This window comes from Condylura cristata, unplaced genomic scaffold (genome assembly GCF_000260355.1).
Source record: "Condylura cristata isolate star-nosed mole 26May11 unplaced genomic scaffold, ConCri1.0 scaffold00006, whole genome shotgun sequence".
NCBI lineage: Eukaryota > Metazoa > Chordata > Mammalia > Eulipotyphla > Talpidae > Condylura > Condylura cristata.
The window spans coordinates 28,675,900-28,692,624 of NW_004567107.1; the positions used below are offsets into that span (position 1 = coordinate 28,675,900).

The following is a 16,725-nucleotide window of genomic DNA, read 5'->3' on the forward strand; positions in this document are numbered from 1 at the left end:
CATTGTGGACCCTGTTGCAGACCTTTTGAATTAAAATCCCGGGGGCCATGGCACGTGATGCTAACTGGGGTGCAGTCTTCCCAGCTTTGGTCTTCTGGCCCACACTGGGGATGGTGGCATGAAAATAGTCATAGACACGGCTTCTTATGGCATGGAGTGGAGGGGGCTCAGAGACATTGCTACCTACCCAGAGTCCCACAGCTAGCAAGTGGTGGAGGATTTGAGTCTAGTATTATAGTTCAGTCTTTCTGCACCAAAAGAGTTCTACTGAAACTGGATTGTTTTTGTGCAAAATTCTATGTGGCCAGCCCACAGACATTGAGCAGCTCTCATGTGTCAGAAATTTTATGCATATTGTCTGTAATTCCAAGGAATTACAAAGGAGGAAAACAAAGTTCAAAGAGGGCTACTAGTTTGTCTCAGGCTACATGGTTAATAATTGTGGGAGGAAGGATGGGTTTTGAACTCACATTTTTGTCATTCCATCTCCCAAAAGAAATGTTGAAACATAGCTTAGAGCAGGGATCTGTAAACCTCTTCTGTAAAGCTCTGGATAGAAAATGTTTTCAGATGTGTGACCTGCATGATCTCTGTCACAATTAGTCGATTCAGTACAATAGTGGAATGCAGCCACAGACAATACCTAAATTAGTAGATGTGGCTGTGTTCCAGTGAAACTATTTTACCAAAAGATAGGCAATTGTCCATTATTTTCTGACCTTTGGCCTATACAAGAGCTGAAAACCACTTAAATATATAAATCTTTATTATTTTTTTAAGATGGTATTATGGTTTTGATTTGCTAAATGAATAAACCTTTTCTTCTCACTGGGGAGATACTGGATTAATTAGTAAGTCTTTAGAATTAAAATTTAGGTATATCCATATGAATTTATGTTTAACAAATACACAGATATACAAACCTGTATTGCATATGCATGTGTATATGTGTTTGTGTGCAACCCACCTCTAGACATGCACCAATATTTCCTAGTTAGCTCTATTGGGAAGGCTGAAGACAAGGAAAAACTGGGGAACTCTTACAGATTAAAGACCAGCAACAACTAAGGTGATGTGGGACCCTTGATTAATCTCGAGCAGAAAGATGATTGTAGTGGGAAAACTGGTGAACCCCAGATTAAGTCTGTAGTTTAGCGAATCGTATTGTGCTAATGTTAATTTCTTAATTTTGGTCATTGTATCTGGTTGTATAAGATACTGGCATTTGAAGGGAGATGGGTGAAGGTTGTAGTACTATTTTTGCAACTTTTCTGTATGTCTAAAATGATTTTAAGTTAAAGAAGAGAAGTATTTAGGTTGATATGCTTAATTATTCTTCATGTTTTGATTTGGCCAGTTTCATTTTTAGTGTTGACTTGGGAAGTAGATTAGTGGGAAAAATGGGGGCCACCCCAATCCAAACCTGTCTTAGCTTTTGAATCTACCAAATTGTTTAGAGGGCTACCTGAACAGGTGAGTTTCTCCCCTGCATTATACTGATGTTATGGCCTCTTGATTTTGTGGATAAATAGGAGTTTAGTTTCCACATGGGCTGTAGCGTGGTTGCTGTATGAAACTGCATAGGCTTTGTACTCAGAAATATATGAATTAAAAATCCCATCTCTGAACTGTATGATTATGACTACTCTGTGTTTTAATTGTTAAAACTTAACAATCCAAACTGGCAGAATTGATATGGGAAAAATAGCTAAGACATGTAAATACTTAACAGGTGGTATATACTGAGTGGGTGGTATGTGTTATTTGTATTATTGACTGATGTTGTTGTTACAATTATACATTGGCTAGGTCTTGGTGAGGCAATTGCATGAGGAAATACAGCCATGAATAGCAAATCTATAACCTAGAAACACATAACAATTTATTTTATTGGCAGAATGACCATTATTATGATCTGAGGGGAAATGGAGAAAATGAGCCTTGGATAATTAGAAAAAGGGGCTCAAAGTTATAAACACACACCAATGTGGGACTTTTAAGCAGACATTAATTGACTATCAGTGGCTTTTTTTCTTTTTAACCAGCTTGTATATTTTTTTCTCAATGGAAAATAAAACCAATGAGTTATTTGGATAGAAAAATAATCAACAGAGAAAAGAAGTAATTTAGGAAAGCTGAAGTGGATCTTACCTCTGCTGTGGGAATTGGTGGTTTGCCTACAACTCTTCACGATTTGATTTACGGTAAACCATTGTGGAATATTAAATATTTAGCACTATTACATTTGGAGCACCATATGTTTAACAAGATGTCTCATGCCCCATATGCTCTGAAAATGGTGAGGACAGAGTCAGTAAATGATGACTATCTTTTGCTTTTTTTAATGGCCAGGGACTAAAATTTCCATTATTTTAAATTTGCTATAGGGAGGGACAGATTGAATACTGGCCAGTAAAATCTTCTTGAGTTTCTACCACATTCATCTTCTGCAGAACTCATAATACTAGTTAACGAAGATGAAGGGAAGGTGGGGGGAGGGGGAGTGTTAGTCCCCTCATTTTACTAACAGAAAGCTGACATGGAAGTTTAAAAGTATTAGAAGAAATAGAGAAAACGGTAATACTTGACTGAAGTCCAGGTATCCCCCTAAATCCTCTCCACCCACCCTCGCTCCCCCCCTTAAATCTAGCATATTCTTTCCAGAACTTCTGCTTAGGTGTTTTAGGGTAACTTCTCATTGGAATGGTGAAATTGTGAAATAAATAACTGGATTTCATAATTCTAGCTTCTGTAGCTAATATTTGAAGTGTTTTTTGTCTTGACTTTCCCTTCCTGTCCTCCACATTTTTCTCCTTCCCAAACCTGGTTAGGGGTCATCGTTGTTATAATCATTATGTATGTGTCTAGGTGAGGCAGACGCAAGAGGAAATACAGCCCTGAATAGACATAGAATAGACAGCAAGTCTATAACCCAGACAACCAAGGAAGTGCCCTCAGCCCAGCCTGAGGAGGGATTATAGAGGACTTGGTTGTAGGCAGTTGGTTTACGAACTGCAGGAACTTGAACCCAGTGCTTTTTATTTTAACTTCCCTATTTCTGTTCATCTGTTCAACTCACTTATGCCAATGTTGTTGACTTGTTCTAATTTGAAGACAACCCTGACAGATGACTTGAGACAAGGAGTCCGCTTTGGAGACCCACAACTCTGGGACAGTCTCCACCAGCTCTCCTGTGTTGGGCACTGTGTGTCTGTGGTCCTGAGACGATGGAGGAGGGTTCACTGTGCATTCTGATAGCAATGGAAACAGAGATACCCTGCATGCAGGATGCAGCTGAAACTGATGCCTCTTCCCCCCAGACAGAATTACATCAAAACCTGAGGGCTTTTATTTTGGTGGCTAGAAAGAACTAGTGGGCCTATTAATGAATTTTCTTAATAATAGAAAAAGATCTTTTCTATGCTAGTGCAATTTGCTTTTTCTAGAGGCACCTTCGTGGAAGGCATGAAATGGAACATAAACAGGCTCTGTGATTTGAGGTTCACTCTGGGGATGGTGCCAGGAACCAGACAACATTATGTCCCACCAGCTGCTCCTGCATTTGAAAGCTGCTTCCTGCTCCTGGGGACAATTGCTTCACAGATGCTTGTAACTTGGAATGAAAGTGGTAGCTGAGATTTAGGACAGCCCTCCCCTGAAAGAAGAGTTCTGCTGGTGCCTCAAGTCACTGCTTGTGAATCTGTCAGCTGAATGAGTTCTGTTTGTTTTTTTAAGTCTCAGAAGGTATTAAAAAGCAAGACTGCTTGGATGCCTATATGAGGAGGGGGGATGGGCAAGTGACTTGGCTTTGCTGGAAAGGACTTTGGGCACTCAAAGGTTTAAGGAAGATAACACCATTGTCACAACTTGAAAACTGGGACTGTTGTATAGTGGTTTGACAGTGGCCTGGGATGTTAACATTGACAAATTTGGGAAATTGTCATATTCCTTTGGCAGAAGCAGTATTTGGTATTTGACTAAAATGACTGCTCACAATTGACTCTGTCTATACTTGATGTCCTTCCTCTCTTGGGAGGGGGTGGGATGCCTGTTAATAACAGGTTGCAAGCTGACGTCATTTAACCAAATGGGGTGACATAATTTTAATGAGGAAAGAATAAAACCCATGAGTTATTTGTCTTGTTTGAGCTAAAAGGCACACATAAGAATAAGTAGGGCTGGGGAAATGCTATTTTATCCATGGTTGAGATAGGAAAGAACAGGAAGATATCAAAGACAGAACAATCTTCCCACCTTGGTGGTAAGAACCTTCTAGGTTTGGTTCAGATGAGGACAGAAATTAATTAGGGAGATAAGATTTAAGTGCCATTATTAGAGAAAGAAACAATCACTGCAAGCTTCCAGTAGGCAAGAATATCAGGGTGACTGGAGAAGTAAGTTTGGAAGTTTCAAAATAGATTTAGCGACAATTTTAAAGTCAAACTGGAAAGGTCAGAATGTAACTATGAAATGTCAACTGGAGAAATAGACAGTCTAGGTCAAGAAGTGACAATTTGAAGCAGACTTCTTTCTTATTTTCATTCATGCTCTAGCAGATGTCTTTCAACGTGCAAATGTAATTGTGTGTCATTTTTCATGAGGGTAATAATGAGGAGTTTCTTAGTTTAGGCTGCTATAAAAAATACTTCAGATTGGATGACATTTTTTTCCCCTCACAGTTAATAGAAGCGTGAAAGTCACAGGTGAGCGTGCTGACGTATTTGCTCATGGTGAGGACCATTTTCCTGGCTTGCAGGGGGCTGTGTTCACCCTATATCCTCACATGGCCATGGGTGGGGTTAGTGGGAAGGAAGGAGAAAGAGGTGAGGGGGAGAATGCAAGTGTACCCTGGTCTCTCTTCCTCCTCTGATAAGGGTTCATCCCTTCATGGGACTGCAACTGTGAAATTGGGAAGACACATACAACATTTATTCCCTACTAAGAAGCAGGAGTTCTAGTTATCAGTTACTGAGTTACAAGTCTCCTCTAAACTTAGTGACTTACAACAGCATAATTTATTATATCTCAGGTTGTTGTGGGCCAGGACTGTGGGCAGAGATCAGCTGGGTGATTCTGTTACAGGGCAGCCCAGAGTGAACTGGGCCGCCTGTCAGTGGGGCTTCACCCACGCACTTAAAATTCAGTTAGCCTGCAGGCACACACAAAAGTACCAAAATGGGTTTATTTTACAAAAAGGGGTAAAGAACAGGAAACAACAACTGGAATATCTTAATGGCTTGGCAGACTTGGAGCTCTGGTAACAAACTAACTGAAAGCCCCCAGTCACACAATCCAGAGAGCCATTTCCCGAGCAAGAGAGTGAGAGATGCAATGGCACCCAATTTATCCCCCAATGTCCCAGAATGCCTGTTTAGCTCTGCCCTTGGGTCCTCCCAGTTCTCTCCCTGGTACTGCTGGGAGTTGTAGTTTCCAAACACTGGAGTAGGGGGTGGAGTCCAGAAAGCTGGAGTAGGGGGTGGAGTCCACAAGACTGCAGAGTTCCTTTAGGACATCTTTCCCCTTAACAATTCTTCTGCTCTTGGTGTTCAGGGGTATTTAGCTGATGGCTGGTCTGGTCTGGTCTGGGGCGGTCCAGGATGTCTTTGTTCCTATACCTGGTCCCTTGATGAAGATCACTGAAAGGTGAGGCTTCAGGGTCCTCTCCCCCACATGTGTTTTCAGAGCTCTCACATGGCTTTGTTGGCTGTGTGTTTGGACTTTTTACATGGACTCTGAACTTCAAGTACAGGTAGAGTCACTTACCAAATAAAGTATATAAAAAAAGTGGGTATGGGAGGGAGGTGTAAGTTTTGCATATGCTGAATTTCGGATGCCTGTGAAATGGGATGGAGCAGTTCAGTGTTTAATTGAAAATACAGATCTGAAACTTGTTGTAAAGGGCTAGGGCACAGAGAAAGTTTTTTAGAGATCCTGAGGTCTTCACTATTTCAAAATGCTGAGAATAGATTGCAGAGCTGAGGGAAAGAATAGAGAATAGAGGAGAACATAAAAGCCAACGAACATCCAAAATTTACAGGATTGCCTAGAGGAGCAGCTGGCAAAGGAGAATGGCCAGGAGCATATAGAGAATAAAGAGTAGAATGAAAAGAGAAAGCCATTCTGAAGCAAGGGTAGCTATAGACTTAATATGAAGGGCTGAGCTGCAGCATCCTGCATCAGGAGGGAGGGAAGGTTGGCAGGCATTGTTGCTCAGTGCTAAGAACTTTGGCACCAAGAAGACTGGGTCAAATCCTCTCCCTGCCTCTTGCACGCTTGTATCACTTTGAGCAGGTACCTTAGTCTGTGCCTCAATTTCTTTGTCTGTAAAATGGGGACACTACTAGTACCTGTGTCAAATTACTCCATATTAACAGCCTACGTACAGATCTTTTTAATATTTTATGCTTTGAAGAGTTTGGAAAGGTCCATGGGTCTGACAATGAGGAATTCTTTGCCCTTAAAATGTGTCAAATTTCGGGCCCTCCCTGGTGGCACAGCGGGTTGAAGCACAGCACTGAGAATCTAAAAGCCGCTTCCGCATGAGTTCGATTCCCGCCTGCCCCGGAGGTGACCACATGGCGTGGCAGACCTCTCCTGACCCGCCCGCGGCTCCCCTCAGCAGTGTACTTCGTTGATCTGCCTGTTCTGTTCCCCGCTCTGTCTCTGGTGAAGCCTCTCGCCGCCCCTGAGCCTCTGGCCTGTACCCCAGTTCTGTATACACAAATAAATAAATCTTTAAAAAAAAAAAATGTGTCAAATTTCGGACCCTCCCTGGTGCTCAACGGGTTAGGATGCAAGTGAGCCACAGCCACTTCAGTGAGAGTTCGATCCCCGCCCTGGGAGCTGATCCACGTGGTGCAGCAGACCTCTCCTAACTTGCCTACTGCTCCTCTCAGCAGTATACTTTGTCAATCTGCATGTTCTGCTCCCCACTCTCTCTCTGGTGAAGACTCTAATTGCCCCTGCATCTCTGGCTTGTACCCCAATTCGGTATGAATTTATAAATCTTAAAAAAAAAAACCTGTTAATTTTCTATGGCATGATAACACATGCTATATGGTGGTAAATTCCATTGTAACAAGTTTGAAATAATCCCATGATTTCCCTTTACAGTGCATTTTGGTATCTTAGTGGACTTTATTTATTATTATTATTTAAAAAATTTGGTGTAGAAGAACTGGGTTGTAGGTCAGAGGAGCAGGGAGGTGAAAGGATTCACCAGAGACAGAGTGGGGAGCAGTGGGTGAGACAGGAGAGATCTGTTGTGCCATGTGGGTCACCTCCCTGGGCAGGGATCAAACTCAGGCGATTATGGTGAGGGTACTGAGACTTAACCCTTAGGCCACCAGAGATGTGCCACTTAGTGCACTTTACATAAATAGCAGTATTTATGTAATATTTTTGTGCCATAGTTTTACAACTTGGAATCTAGTTTTAGACAGCTACCTTTTTTCTCTTAAGTGTATGCTGAGGATTTTTTGAATGTAGAGAGAGCTGCAGTTCACACACAAGGATCAAGATAATTCCTTCCACTTGTTTTTGTAAATCAAGTTTTCTTGGGACACAGCTACTTCTTTTATGTGTTGTCTGTATTTGCTTTCCTCTCCCAGTGGTGGAATTTAGTAGTCTTCACAGAGACCCTACAGGACCAAAAGCCTAAGTTTTGTGTGTGCGGTTCCTTATGGAAAAATAAAAAAAATCAAGCTTATGTTTCTTTCAGCCACCTGTTTGGCTTTTTTCTTGTGGTGTTTTTTTTTTTTTTTTTAAATCTCCTGCTTGTTATTTTCATTTTGCCTGTCTCTGAGACCCTAGGAGGCAAAACACTGGTCAAAGGAGTGAGAATAGTACAGTAAGGCAGTGAGGGCTGCTTATTTAGATTGATTTCCAAATGCACAATACCTTTTGGATCTATCCTACCAATAGATATTTTTTGTTGTTACTGTTGTGTTGTAGATTTAACTGTTGATACTGGTAGCTGAATAACCAGAGTCTAGCAATCACTTTACTACCAAGACACTTTGGAGGCTGTTTTCATTCAGATGGTGTTCCTTTATTTAAAGGAAAAAGATCAAAGAGCTCAAAAATACAAGGGCTGTCAATCCTGGGGCTTTGTCCAGGTGAGCTGTGAGATTCAGGCCATCTTTTCAGGGCAGTGGTAAGAATTTGTCAAATTTTGGGTCTGGTTACTGTGAAGGAGAAAAACAATGTCCTGTTTGGGAAGGTGCATTAATTCTTGTTTAAAGTCCTATTGGATATTCAACATCTTCTTCCAAGCTATAGGTTATTTGGTTCAAGGCATCAAGGGTTTTGAGAAAGATAATAGAGATGTGTAATTTATTTTGCAATCATCGGCTGAATCAATTTCTTCAGAAGCTAAATATTTGAAGATAACTATTGTATTGTTTACTTTGGAAACATTTTTTCCCTTTGTCTCAGCAGTTACCAAATTAAAAAATCAATCTACTTAATCACAAATCATTACCTCACAACCACTTTCATTTCCCCAAACAAGCCAAAATTAGAAAATATGAAAGAAATGTACCATTTCTATGGTGGGATAGGAAAATATGACCTCTTAGGATCAAATGCAGCTGGGCCTAGCGAAATTAAAAAGGAAAACATTTGTTGGAAATGTCCTCATTCTTTAGGTTCAGAAAGTGTAGAACTTGAGAGCTAAAGAAATCTTGGGGGGTCCTCACATCAGCTACCCCTAACCCTTAGCCCCAAAATCACAGACAAGGGATTTAGGTCACAGAGGGCTGACATCTTGCTGGTTTTCACTCTCTTTGTTCAGTCTCCTCTTACTCACCCCCTTTTCTTCAAGGGCCTGTCTTTGAAAATAAATTCTAAGAAATGGCTTTAATAGATAGGTTAGATCGTCAATCCTGAAAAGCTTAAAAGAGGAGTAAGCCACCAAGGAAGGGATTTTCAATTCCGAGGACAGATTTTCATGGAGAGTTAAGAAGACTATCTTTTTTTTTTTTTTTTTGATTTATTTACTTATTTATTCATACAGACCTGGGATACAGGCCAGAGATGCGGAGAGTGAGAGGATTCACTAGAGACAGAGAGGGGAGCAGAACAGGCAGATCGACGACGAAGTACACTGCTGAGGGGAGCAGCGGGCGGGTCAGGAGAGGTCTGCTGTGCCATGTGGAGCTCCTCCGGGGCAGGCGGGAATCGAACTCATGCGGAAGTGGCTTAACCGTCTTAGTGCTGTGCTTTAACCCGCTGCGCCACCAGGGAGGGCCTAAGAAGACTGTCTTAATTCTTGTTCCCTAAAGCGGACACAAGATAACAAATTCAGTTTTATTAGAATGTGTTCCCAGGAAGAGGCCTGTAAGGGAGTGGGGGCTGGGAAGGGAAGGAGGCCATGCAAGCGTGTGATACAGGGCAAAATTCCACAGAGGGTGACCTCAGCTCTGCCCCTCTCTTGGGGCTCTGGGGTTGGAGGTATTTATGGGCTGGTTAGTTGTTAAGAACTACCCTGCTGTGGGGCGGGGGTGAGTGGGGTAGCCCAGGTCGCCATTCTGCAGTGGATGCCAGTAACCTGAGGCAGTCTTCCTGAAAAGAATCAGTTGCTGTATGAGGCAAGGGAAAAGGCAGCCCAGGGACCGAGGTGGGGCTTCTGCTCTCTGCTGCGGATGGACGCCTTCCTGAGAGCATCAGCAACGCCAAGGGAGGCAGCGTCTTGTTCCTCTTGCCACCTAAGTTCTTTAGGTAGAATTACGGACTAGGTTTTAGCATCTTCAGTTTTGCAATTTTTATTCTAAGTGAGAGCTGAGGAAAAAAGGTTTTAGCTGCAGTCAACCAACCACAAATTCAGATAATTGGTTTACAGTCATTCCTTTATGCCTCTCCAAGGGATTATATCAGTTTCCAGTAAGAGTACAGATAAAAAAAAAAAAAAAAGAGCATATATCCCAAGTAGCCATTGAAAGAAAACCAGCAATGCAAGAACTGCTTTACGTTTTCTGTCTAATTACCAAGCATACCACACCACAGGTATTATTTTTACAGGTATGTAACCCATCTGTATATGCTCTGGCAGCAGGAGTTGTAGGTATAACTCAGATCCAATATCACTGCCCAACTCATAACTCTAAAGGAAGAATGAAAAGAAGGGAGAAGAATTCTCTGTTCTTATGAAGCAGAAGGCAAGTGGGGTGAGGCATAAGGGAAGGAGAGAGAGATGAAGATAGGCTTTCCGAGAACTGCCATTGCACCACCCCAGGAATCTCTCCTGGGGAAGAAGATGGTAATAATAGGTGTCTCTTGAGCCTCCAAGCAATAGTCCATGGGCTTCTTAGTGAACAGACCCACTTAAACCTTACAATGATGCCATTATGTGAGACAGCCCTAGGTTGTTGAGGACATGCAGCTAGAACATGACAGTGCTGGGGTTCTGGACCTGTGGCTCCTGATCTAGGCCACGGTGTCAAACCTGGCACCTAAATGGATCTGACATCTGCCTGTCATGTATGAATTTCTTCTTTGAGTCCATTACATGAAATCTGCCTTGATGCACTTTATCTTCTGAGTAGAGCTTCACTTTTTTTCTTTCAATGTATTTTTAATTATTTACAGAATGCACCAATAAATATAGATAGCTGAAGTGAAATATCATAGATGAGACATAGGAGAAAACACTAGATTTATGGTATTCTTTGACCAGCCCCTCAATATTCCTTTTCTGTCCCGTTACCCACTCATGCAAGTTTAGTGTGTAGCATTCCAGCTCTTTAAAAATATTTACATGCTAGTTATGAATTCTTTGAAACTATGTGGTACTGTTTTCACTTTTTATTAAAAAAGAAAAATGCATTGATTATATGGTACCATAGTTTCAGAGGTTCCCAAAAATCTCTTGCTTTATGTTTTTCTGAATATCTTTGTAATTACTTCATGGGGCCGTGATCCACAGCTTACTATGTTTGTATGTCCTAACATATTATTATGTTAGATCTTAGTAGCCATTTAGACCACCATACACATGAAAATAGCATTTTCCAGTCCATTCCTGAGCATACTTACTTTCTGACAGGAAGTATATACCTATTGGATACCCCATGGCTTCTCAAACCCTGGCAGAAGATCACTCATTACCTGTTCCACTCCTGTGCTTGTGTGATACTTGCTTTTTATCACAGCAACCGCTGGAAATGCAACTTTGCAGAAAGTACGACATCAAAGGGAATATAGCATGATCTATTGTTGGAAGTAGGAGCTTTCTTCAGTTTATAGTTTGCACAATGTCTGACAGAGGTCTGGTGTGGCTCTGTTTCCTGGGGCACTGCAGTGCGTGATTTGGGAACTAACTCCGGCTATAGTTATACATTTTACAGTTCATTCTTTTTCATCTCATACTGTACCTTGGAGACATAACCATATTGCACATGAAGACCTACTGTGTGTAAAACACTGCTGCAGAATCATTCAGAATATGAACTAACCAGAGTTGGCCCAGTTCCCTAATAAGGGCCATTAATGTAATTTCTAATATTTTGTAATTTCATGTAATAGTATGGTGAAAATATGTCCTTGCTATGTTCTTCTTTGTTCACATGGGCAAATTAGAGACTAAAGAAATTGCTGTGTCTTAGGCCAGGAAGTTTTAAATTTTTAATAAATATTACTAAATTGAGCTTGACCTTTGGAGAAATGATTTCCTGTGATCCGAAGTATGATTACTGCTGGTTATTTTTGTTAGGAATCTATAGCCCTTGACAGTCCCACTGGGGAAAAAGTAATTGTTCTGGCAAAGTATGTAGTAACCATACTGTAGATGTGAATAACTGAGAATCAGCAGACCCCCAAATTTGCTTTCTGTGGCTTCCATTTGCACAGGTCAGCCATGATCTGAAAATATCTTGTATAATAAGTTACTGTGTTAGAGGGGAAGAAGAGGGGGGGCCATGCTACATGTGCATAAGTTTTATTATGGTATATTGTGATAATTGTTAGCTTCATTATTACTCATTATTGATCGCTTACTGTGCATAATGCATTACTTGTAAGTAAACTTAGCCTTAGTTATGTATGTATAAGAAAGGCATGGTGTATAGGGGTTGGTGCTATCCATAGTTTCAGGCCTCTACTGGGGCTCTTGGAATGTATCTCTTGCAGGGCAACGGTGGCGTAACGGGTTAAAGCGCAGCACTGCGAAGCTGGCTGCAGCTGCTTCAGTGTGAGTTTGATCCCCAGCATCCCTCACCCCCGCCCCCTTGGAGACTGGGGAGACTACTGTACATAGAGCTTGTGCAGGCAGGATAGAGTATGAAAAGGTTAAAAGGGGGAGAAATGTAGGAACTGCAAATTGTACTTTGTAGGACAGTGAGGAGGCCAGTTCACGGAGAGTAAATTATTATTTAGGGCACAGATGGCAAATGCCCTGTGGGTGTGCCTGAAATGTTTTCTAGTTAATTCATCATGGCCCTCATTCTCGTCCAGCCTTCACCTAGTCTTGGAACCCTCCTCAAGGTCCTGGGAGACCAATTACCTGGTGGTGCACACAGAGTGAAACTTACTCTGACCCAGGGGGTCAGAAGGTGAAGTTAGGTGGGGAAGGGCAAAGTTCAAAGAATGTCAAACAAGGGGAATTTTGAAAACATTTCAGATTAGTGATTTTCCCTGAGAAACAATAGCAATCAGTATTAATCTCTACTGCTGTTACTGTTTTCTCACCTTGATTCTAAAGTATCCCGTTTATTTCCTAAAAATGTAATTTAATCCTCAGAGGCCCTTTTTATTCTTCACCTCCATCAATTCCATATATTGAAAGATATTTACCAACTAAAGTGTACTGAGTAACAGCAGCAGCTGCAGCACGGGGCATTTATGGAGGATTTTACTCATGACAGGCTCTGTTGAGGTATCTTATGTCCACTAAAGTTTTATTAATATTTCAGATGCTCAGAACAGCCCTGTGAGGTAGGTACTTTACTGTTCCATTCTAGAGATGTGGAAAACAAGATGCAGAGCACGCATCATTTGCACAAGGTGATATGGTACCACAGTGGTAATCGATGCATCACCTCTGTTCTATTATAACTGCATAAAGGCCAAGCATAGTTTCTGATAGAAAAGACAGAAATAAAAACAGAATGGTGGCTTGCAGGGGCCTGGAAGATGTAGTAAGTGGGGGAATTATTGTTTCATAGATATGAAATTTAATTTTTACAAAGTGGAGAGATTGTTGCGATGGGTAGTGGTGATCCACAGCACAGCGTCATGTGTGTATTTCATACCACTCCACTGTGTACATCCAAATGATTAGGATTGTGAATTTTATGCTATGCATATTTTGCCAAAGTGAAAAAGAAACAGAGAAAAGGAAGGTGATATAACCCAGGTCCCCAGAATTAGTTGATGCAATTTTGACTGGAAGCAAAGGTGGGTGGTTTTAAGACACTTCATGATGTCAAAATAGTTCAGAGACCCCTATGCTTTTGTTTGAAGACTAAGGGTTGAACATCCTGTATCGGAAAATAGTGATCTGACTTCTCTAAGTTTCACTTCCAGAGAGAAGTGGGAGTGTACATTTTAGAGCAAACAGACCATTAGGAGCTTGCTTGGCTGAGGTTAAGTGTCCATACCTGGCATGTCACGCCATGCTGGCTTCACCCCGAGTTGCTTCTGTAGGCAATTTGCTTAACAGTCTGAGCCCCAGATTTCTCATCTATTACGTGGGATGGTAGTGAAAAGCCATGAAAACTCTTGGAATATATTGTAGCTGGAGCTTAGTAAGCATTCAAATATGCTAGCTGCTATTAAACTCACTGGTTTTGCAGTAAGCTTAGTGAACTGAACACAGAGGCTGACCGAATGACACAGATGAGATAGAGCATGGTGTTAACTTCAGTTGATGGCCATTTCTCCTCCTTTCCCTTCTAGTATCACGTAGACAGAGCACCCCTTAAGTGAGGGTTCTCTGACCTCATGATAGATTCCTAGTGACATTCACTTATTGTCTTTATAAGCTGCAGGTGCGTAGTCAATCTTCTTGACATTCCTAAGTGACTTCAGGGACATCAGAGTCAATAACAAAAGCTGCAGGGCTCTCAGCATGTCAGAGTGACCTTTACATGTGGGGTGCAGAGAGCTGGCATCTGGGGCCTGCATGACGTCTGCTTCAAGTGCGGACATGACACGATTCTGAACTACCAAAGTCTTTGGATTTTTTATTGTTATTATGCATTGGATTTTTCTTCATAACCTCCAGCCTCTGAAAATACATTCTACCTGAAATCATTTGTTCTTTCCTGTAGTTAAGGACAAATTTCTTGTGGGCCCAGGCTAGTGCTAGGCTGGCCTGCAGGTTCCTGAAAGGCAGGCTGGAAGGGGAACGGGTGCCGGCACACATGTCTTGGACTAGCAGCGTTTGAGACCGTGGATGTCACATGTTCTGATCTTTAGCCCTCTGTAGCTTGCCAGAGAAGTGGAGCTCAAAGAATCACCTAGGAGTCAACTAGAGTTCCTAAAACATCTCCTTTAAGTGCATGTTCTTTCCTTGATTCTTCTCTCCTAGCAACTGTCCAACTCAAATATTACTCAGAAAGTATTCTCTGCAATTTGTGCCCTGCCTATTACTGTTACTGAATTGTTCATATTGCTCTTCAGAGGGTAGAAGCTTGGCGATTTCTATGGGAACTACAGTTGTACTTTAGGGGGAAAAAGCTTTATTGAATTCCGTTTAGTGTAATGTATGCATAACCATGTGACCCACGATCCTCTCTTTTTCTCTCCAGCACTGGCTTGAACCTAACAAGTCCATCTCCAAGCAAATGAAATGTAAGTGTTAAATCTGGGGTTTCACTTTTCCTATGAAATGTCCTAAGATAGATTCTGTTTCTTGCAAAGTTCCTCCTGCCAGGGAAGAAATGGATGAAATTGAAGATCTAGAAAGTGGGGGTGGTCTGGGAGTGTGGCTTCCCTTGCTCAGTGAGGGCTTTGTAATTCCTCCACTTCTTCTCCAGCCTTGATTCTCCCTGCAACTACTGTCCTTAAGCCTCCATGTCTCACCCCTTTGCTGCCATGTTACCTCATCCTTCATTCTTGGGCAGGGTCTTGAGAGCTGTCCAGCATCATCACCAGTTATCTGGTTCCTTTTAGTTGTGTGGTTATTAACAAATGGCTCAGGGTGGAGGTGCCGTTTTGGGGGGCATAGGAGAAGCAGGTGTATTTGGAAAAGAAAATCTTACTTGTAATTTTACTGAGGATTGTATTATTCTTTCCTACCCATTAAGCTCCAAAAAAGTAAGCATTTGGGGCGGGGGTTAGTTGTTTATAATCTGATGTTCTGAATTACTTTTTTTCCCCTCCCCCTCTGCCATAAAATACTAATGAACTCCTGCGAATTCAGCTTGGGAAACATCTCTCTAAAATATCTGGTCATCCTCTTGGGGCATTATGAAGCTGGTGCTGATGGGAGATTCTGGGTAGCTTAATACAAGGAACAGTTTTTCAAATATAAAGAAATTATTCTGGGCAGCATTTCTTTTTTAAAGGAAAAAAACTCAATATGGGTGGGAAACCAGCAACTAAAGTATCTATTCTTTAACTCTTCTTTTTTTCCTTACCACTTTCCTCCCTTCTTAATCCTCCTGGCCCTGTACTCTGGCCCATCCTTCTGGAAAAGAACTGGTTGTTTAGAGTAGGCTAATGCCTCTGGCTACTGCAGGTGATACCAACCGAGGTGCCCATGGGTAACATTCATGGCTGCCGGGGGTAATGCCCCTGGAAAACTGCAGGAGAGACATGTGATCTCGAAATGGAGCAGCCGTGAGCACAGAGGCCCTGAGAGGCCAGGCTGTTGGGGTGAGACTGGAATAGAGTTGGGGAGAAATAGTAGAACAGAGGACTAGGAGGTTCCATTGTAGCATAAAATGCAGGATGATGAGAATAAATTAACATGCCTGAGAAAGAAATAACTGGTATACAACTCCTTAACAGCTAAATTTTGATAGTTTTGTTTATATATTTAAAATATTTACGTCATTTTCCAGTAAGTTTATTTAATATGAAATGATTCTTTGACTTTGTTTCTTAAATGTCATGAAATATTTTCCTCAGAACACATGCATTTTTTGAAATATAAAGTTCTTTACTGTTATGTTATCTCACACAGAAAAAAAATAAAACTGTACAAAATTTGCTGCTAAAGAGCTTTTCTCCATAATGAGTAAATCTGAACAATCAACTGAAAATTTATAATGTTTTATAAAAATGGTTCAAAGATTGACATTTGACTACTGGCCAATTTGAACTTAACAACAAATGGAGTCTGAATCTGGAAAAAAGATTGTATAAAATTAAATTACTAAACCAGACAGCATCAGTCACTGGTCTAGTAACAGGCAAGGCTCTTACCTTTGCAGTCCTCTGTGGGTTGTGAAGGACTTTGATGAACAAAATATTAATTTTCTCAAGATCACAAACCCAGTTTTAGTGTTGTTGTTGATGTATCTTTGAGTATCACCAATTTCTGTGTTCTAGTAGCTATAGCCTATTAATAAATATTAATTTTATTAAATTAATATTAATTTTACTGAAAATTAGGAAAACTTGTAAAAGTGGAGAAAGTGGATCCAACTGCGGGGACTCATCTGTGAATTTACTTTTCTTTCTTTCTTTCTTTCTTTTTTTTTAAAGTTTTTTTTTTTTTTAAGATTTATTATTTGTGCATACAGAACTGGGGTACAGGCCAGAGGCTCAGGGGCGGTGAGA

The 16,725-nt window shown here is 41.2% G+C and overlaps 1 protein-coding gene across 4 annotated transcripts in view; it reads left to right on the forward strand.

Moving 5' to 3' along the window:
• The window catches only part of FRMD3 (FERM domain containing 3), a 228,837-nt gene that overhangs the window by 118,287 nt on the left and 93,825 nt on the right, over nucleotides 1–16,725 (forward strand). For 3 of the 4 annotated variants that reach the window (XM_004677541.2, XM_004677542.2, XM_012721457.1), the window contains exon 3: nucleotides 14,748–14,790. The exons of the other annotated variant lie outside the window; for it this stretch is intronic. In XM_004677541.2, coding sequence (XP_004677598.1) covers nucleotides 14,748–14,790 — 43 coding nt within the window. The remainder of the gene's footprint in view (nucleotides 1–14,747; nucleotides 14,791–16,725) is intronic. 4 annotated transcript variants of the gene reach the window in all.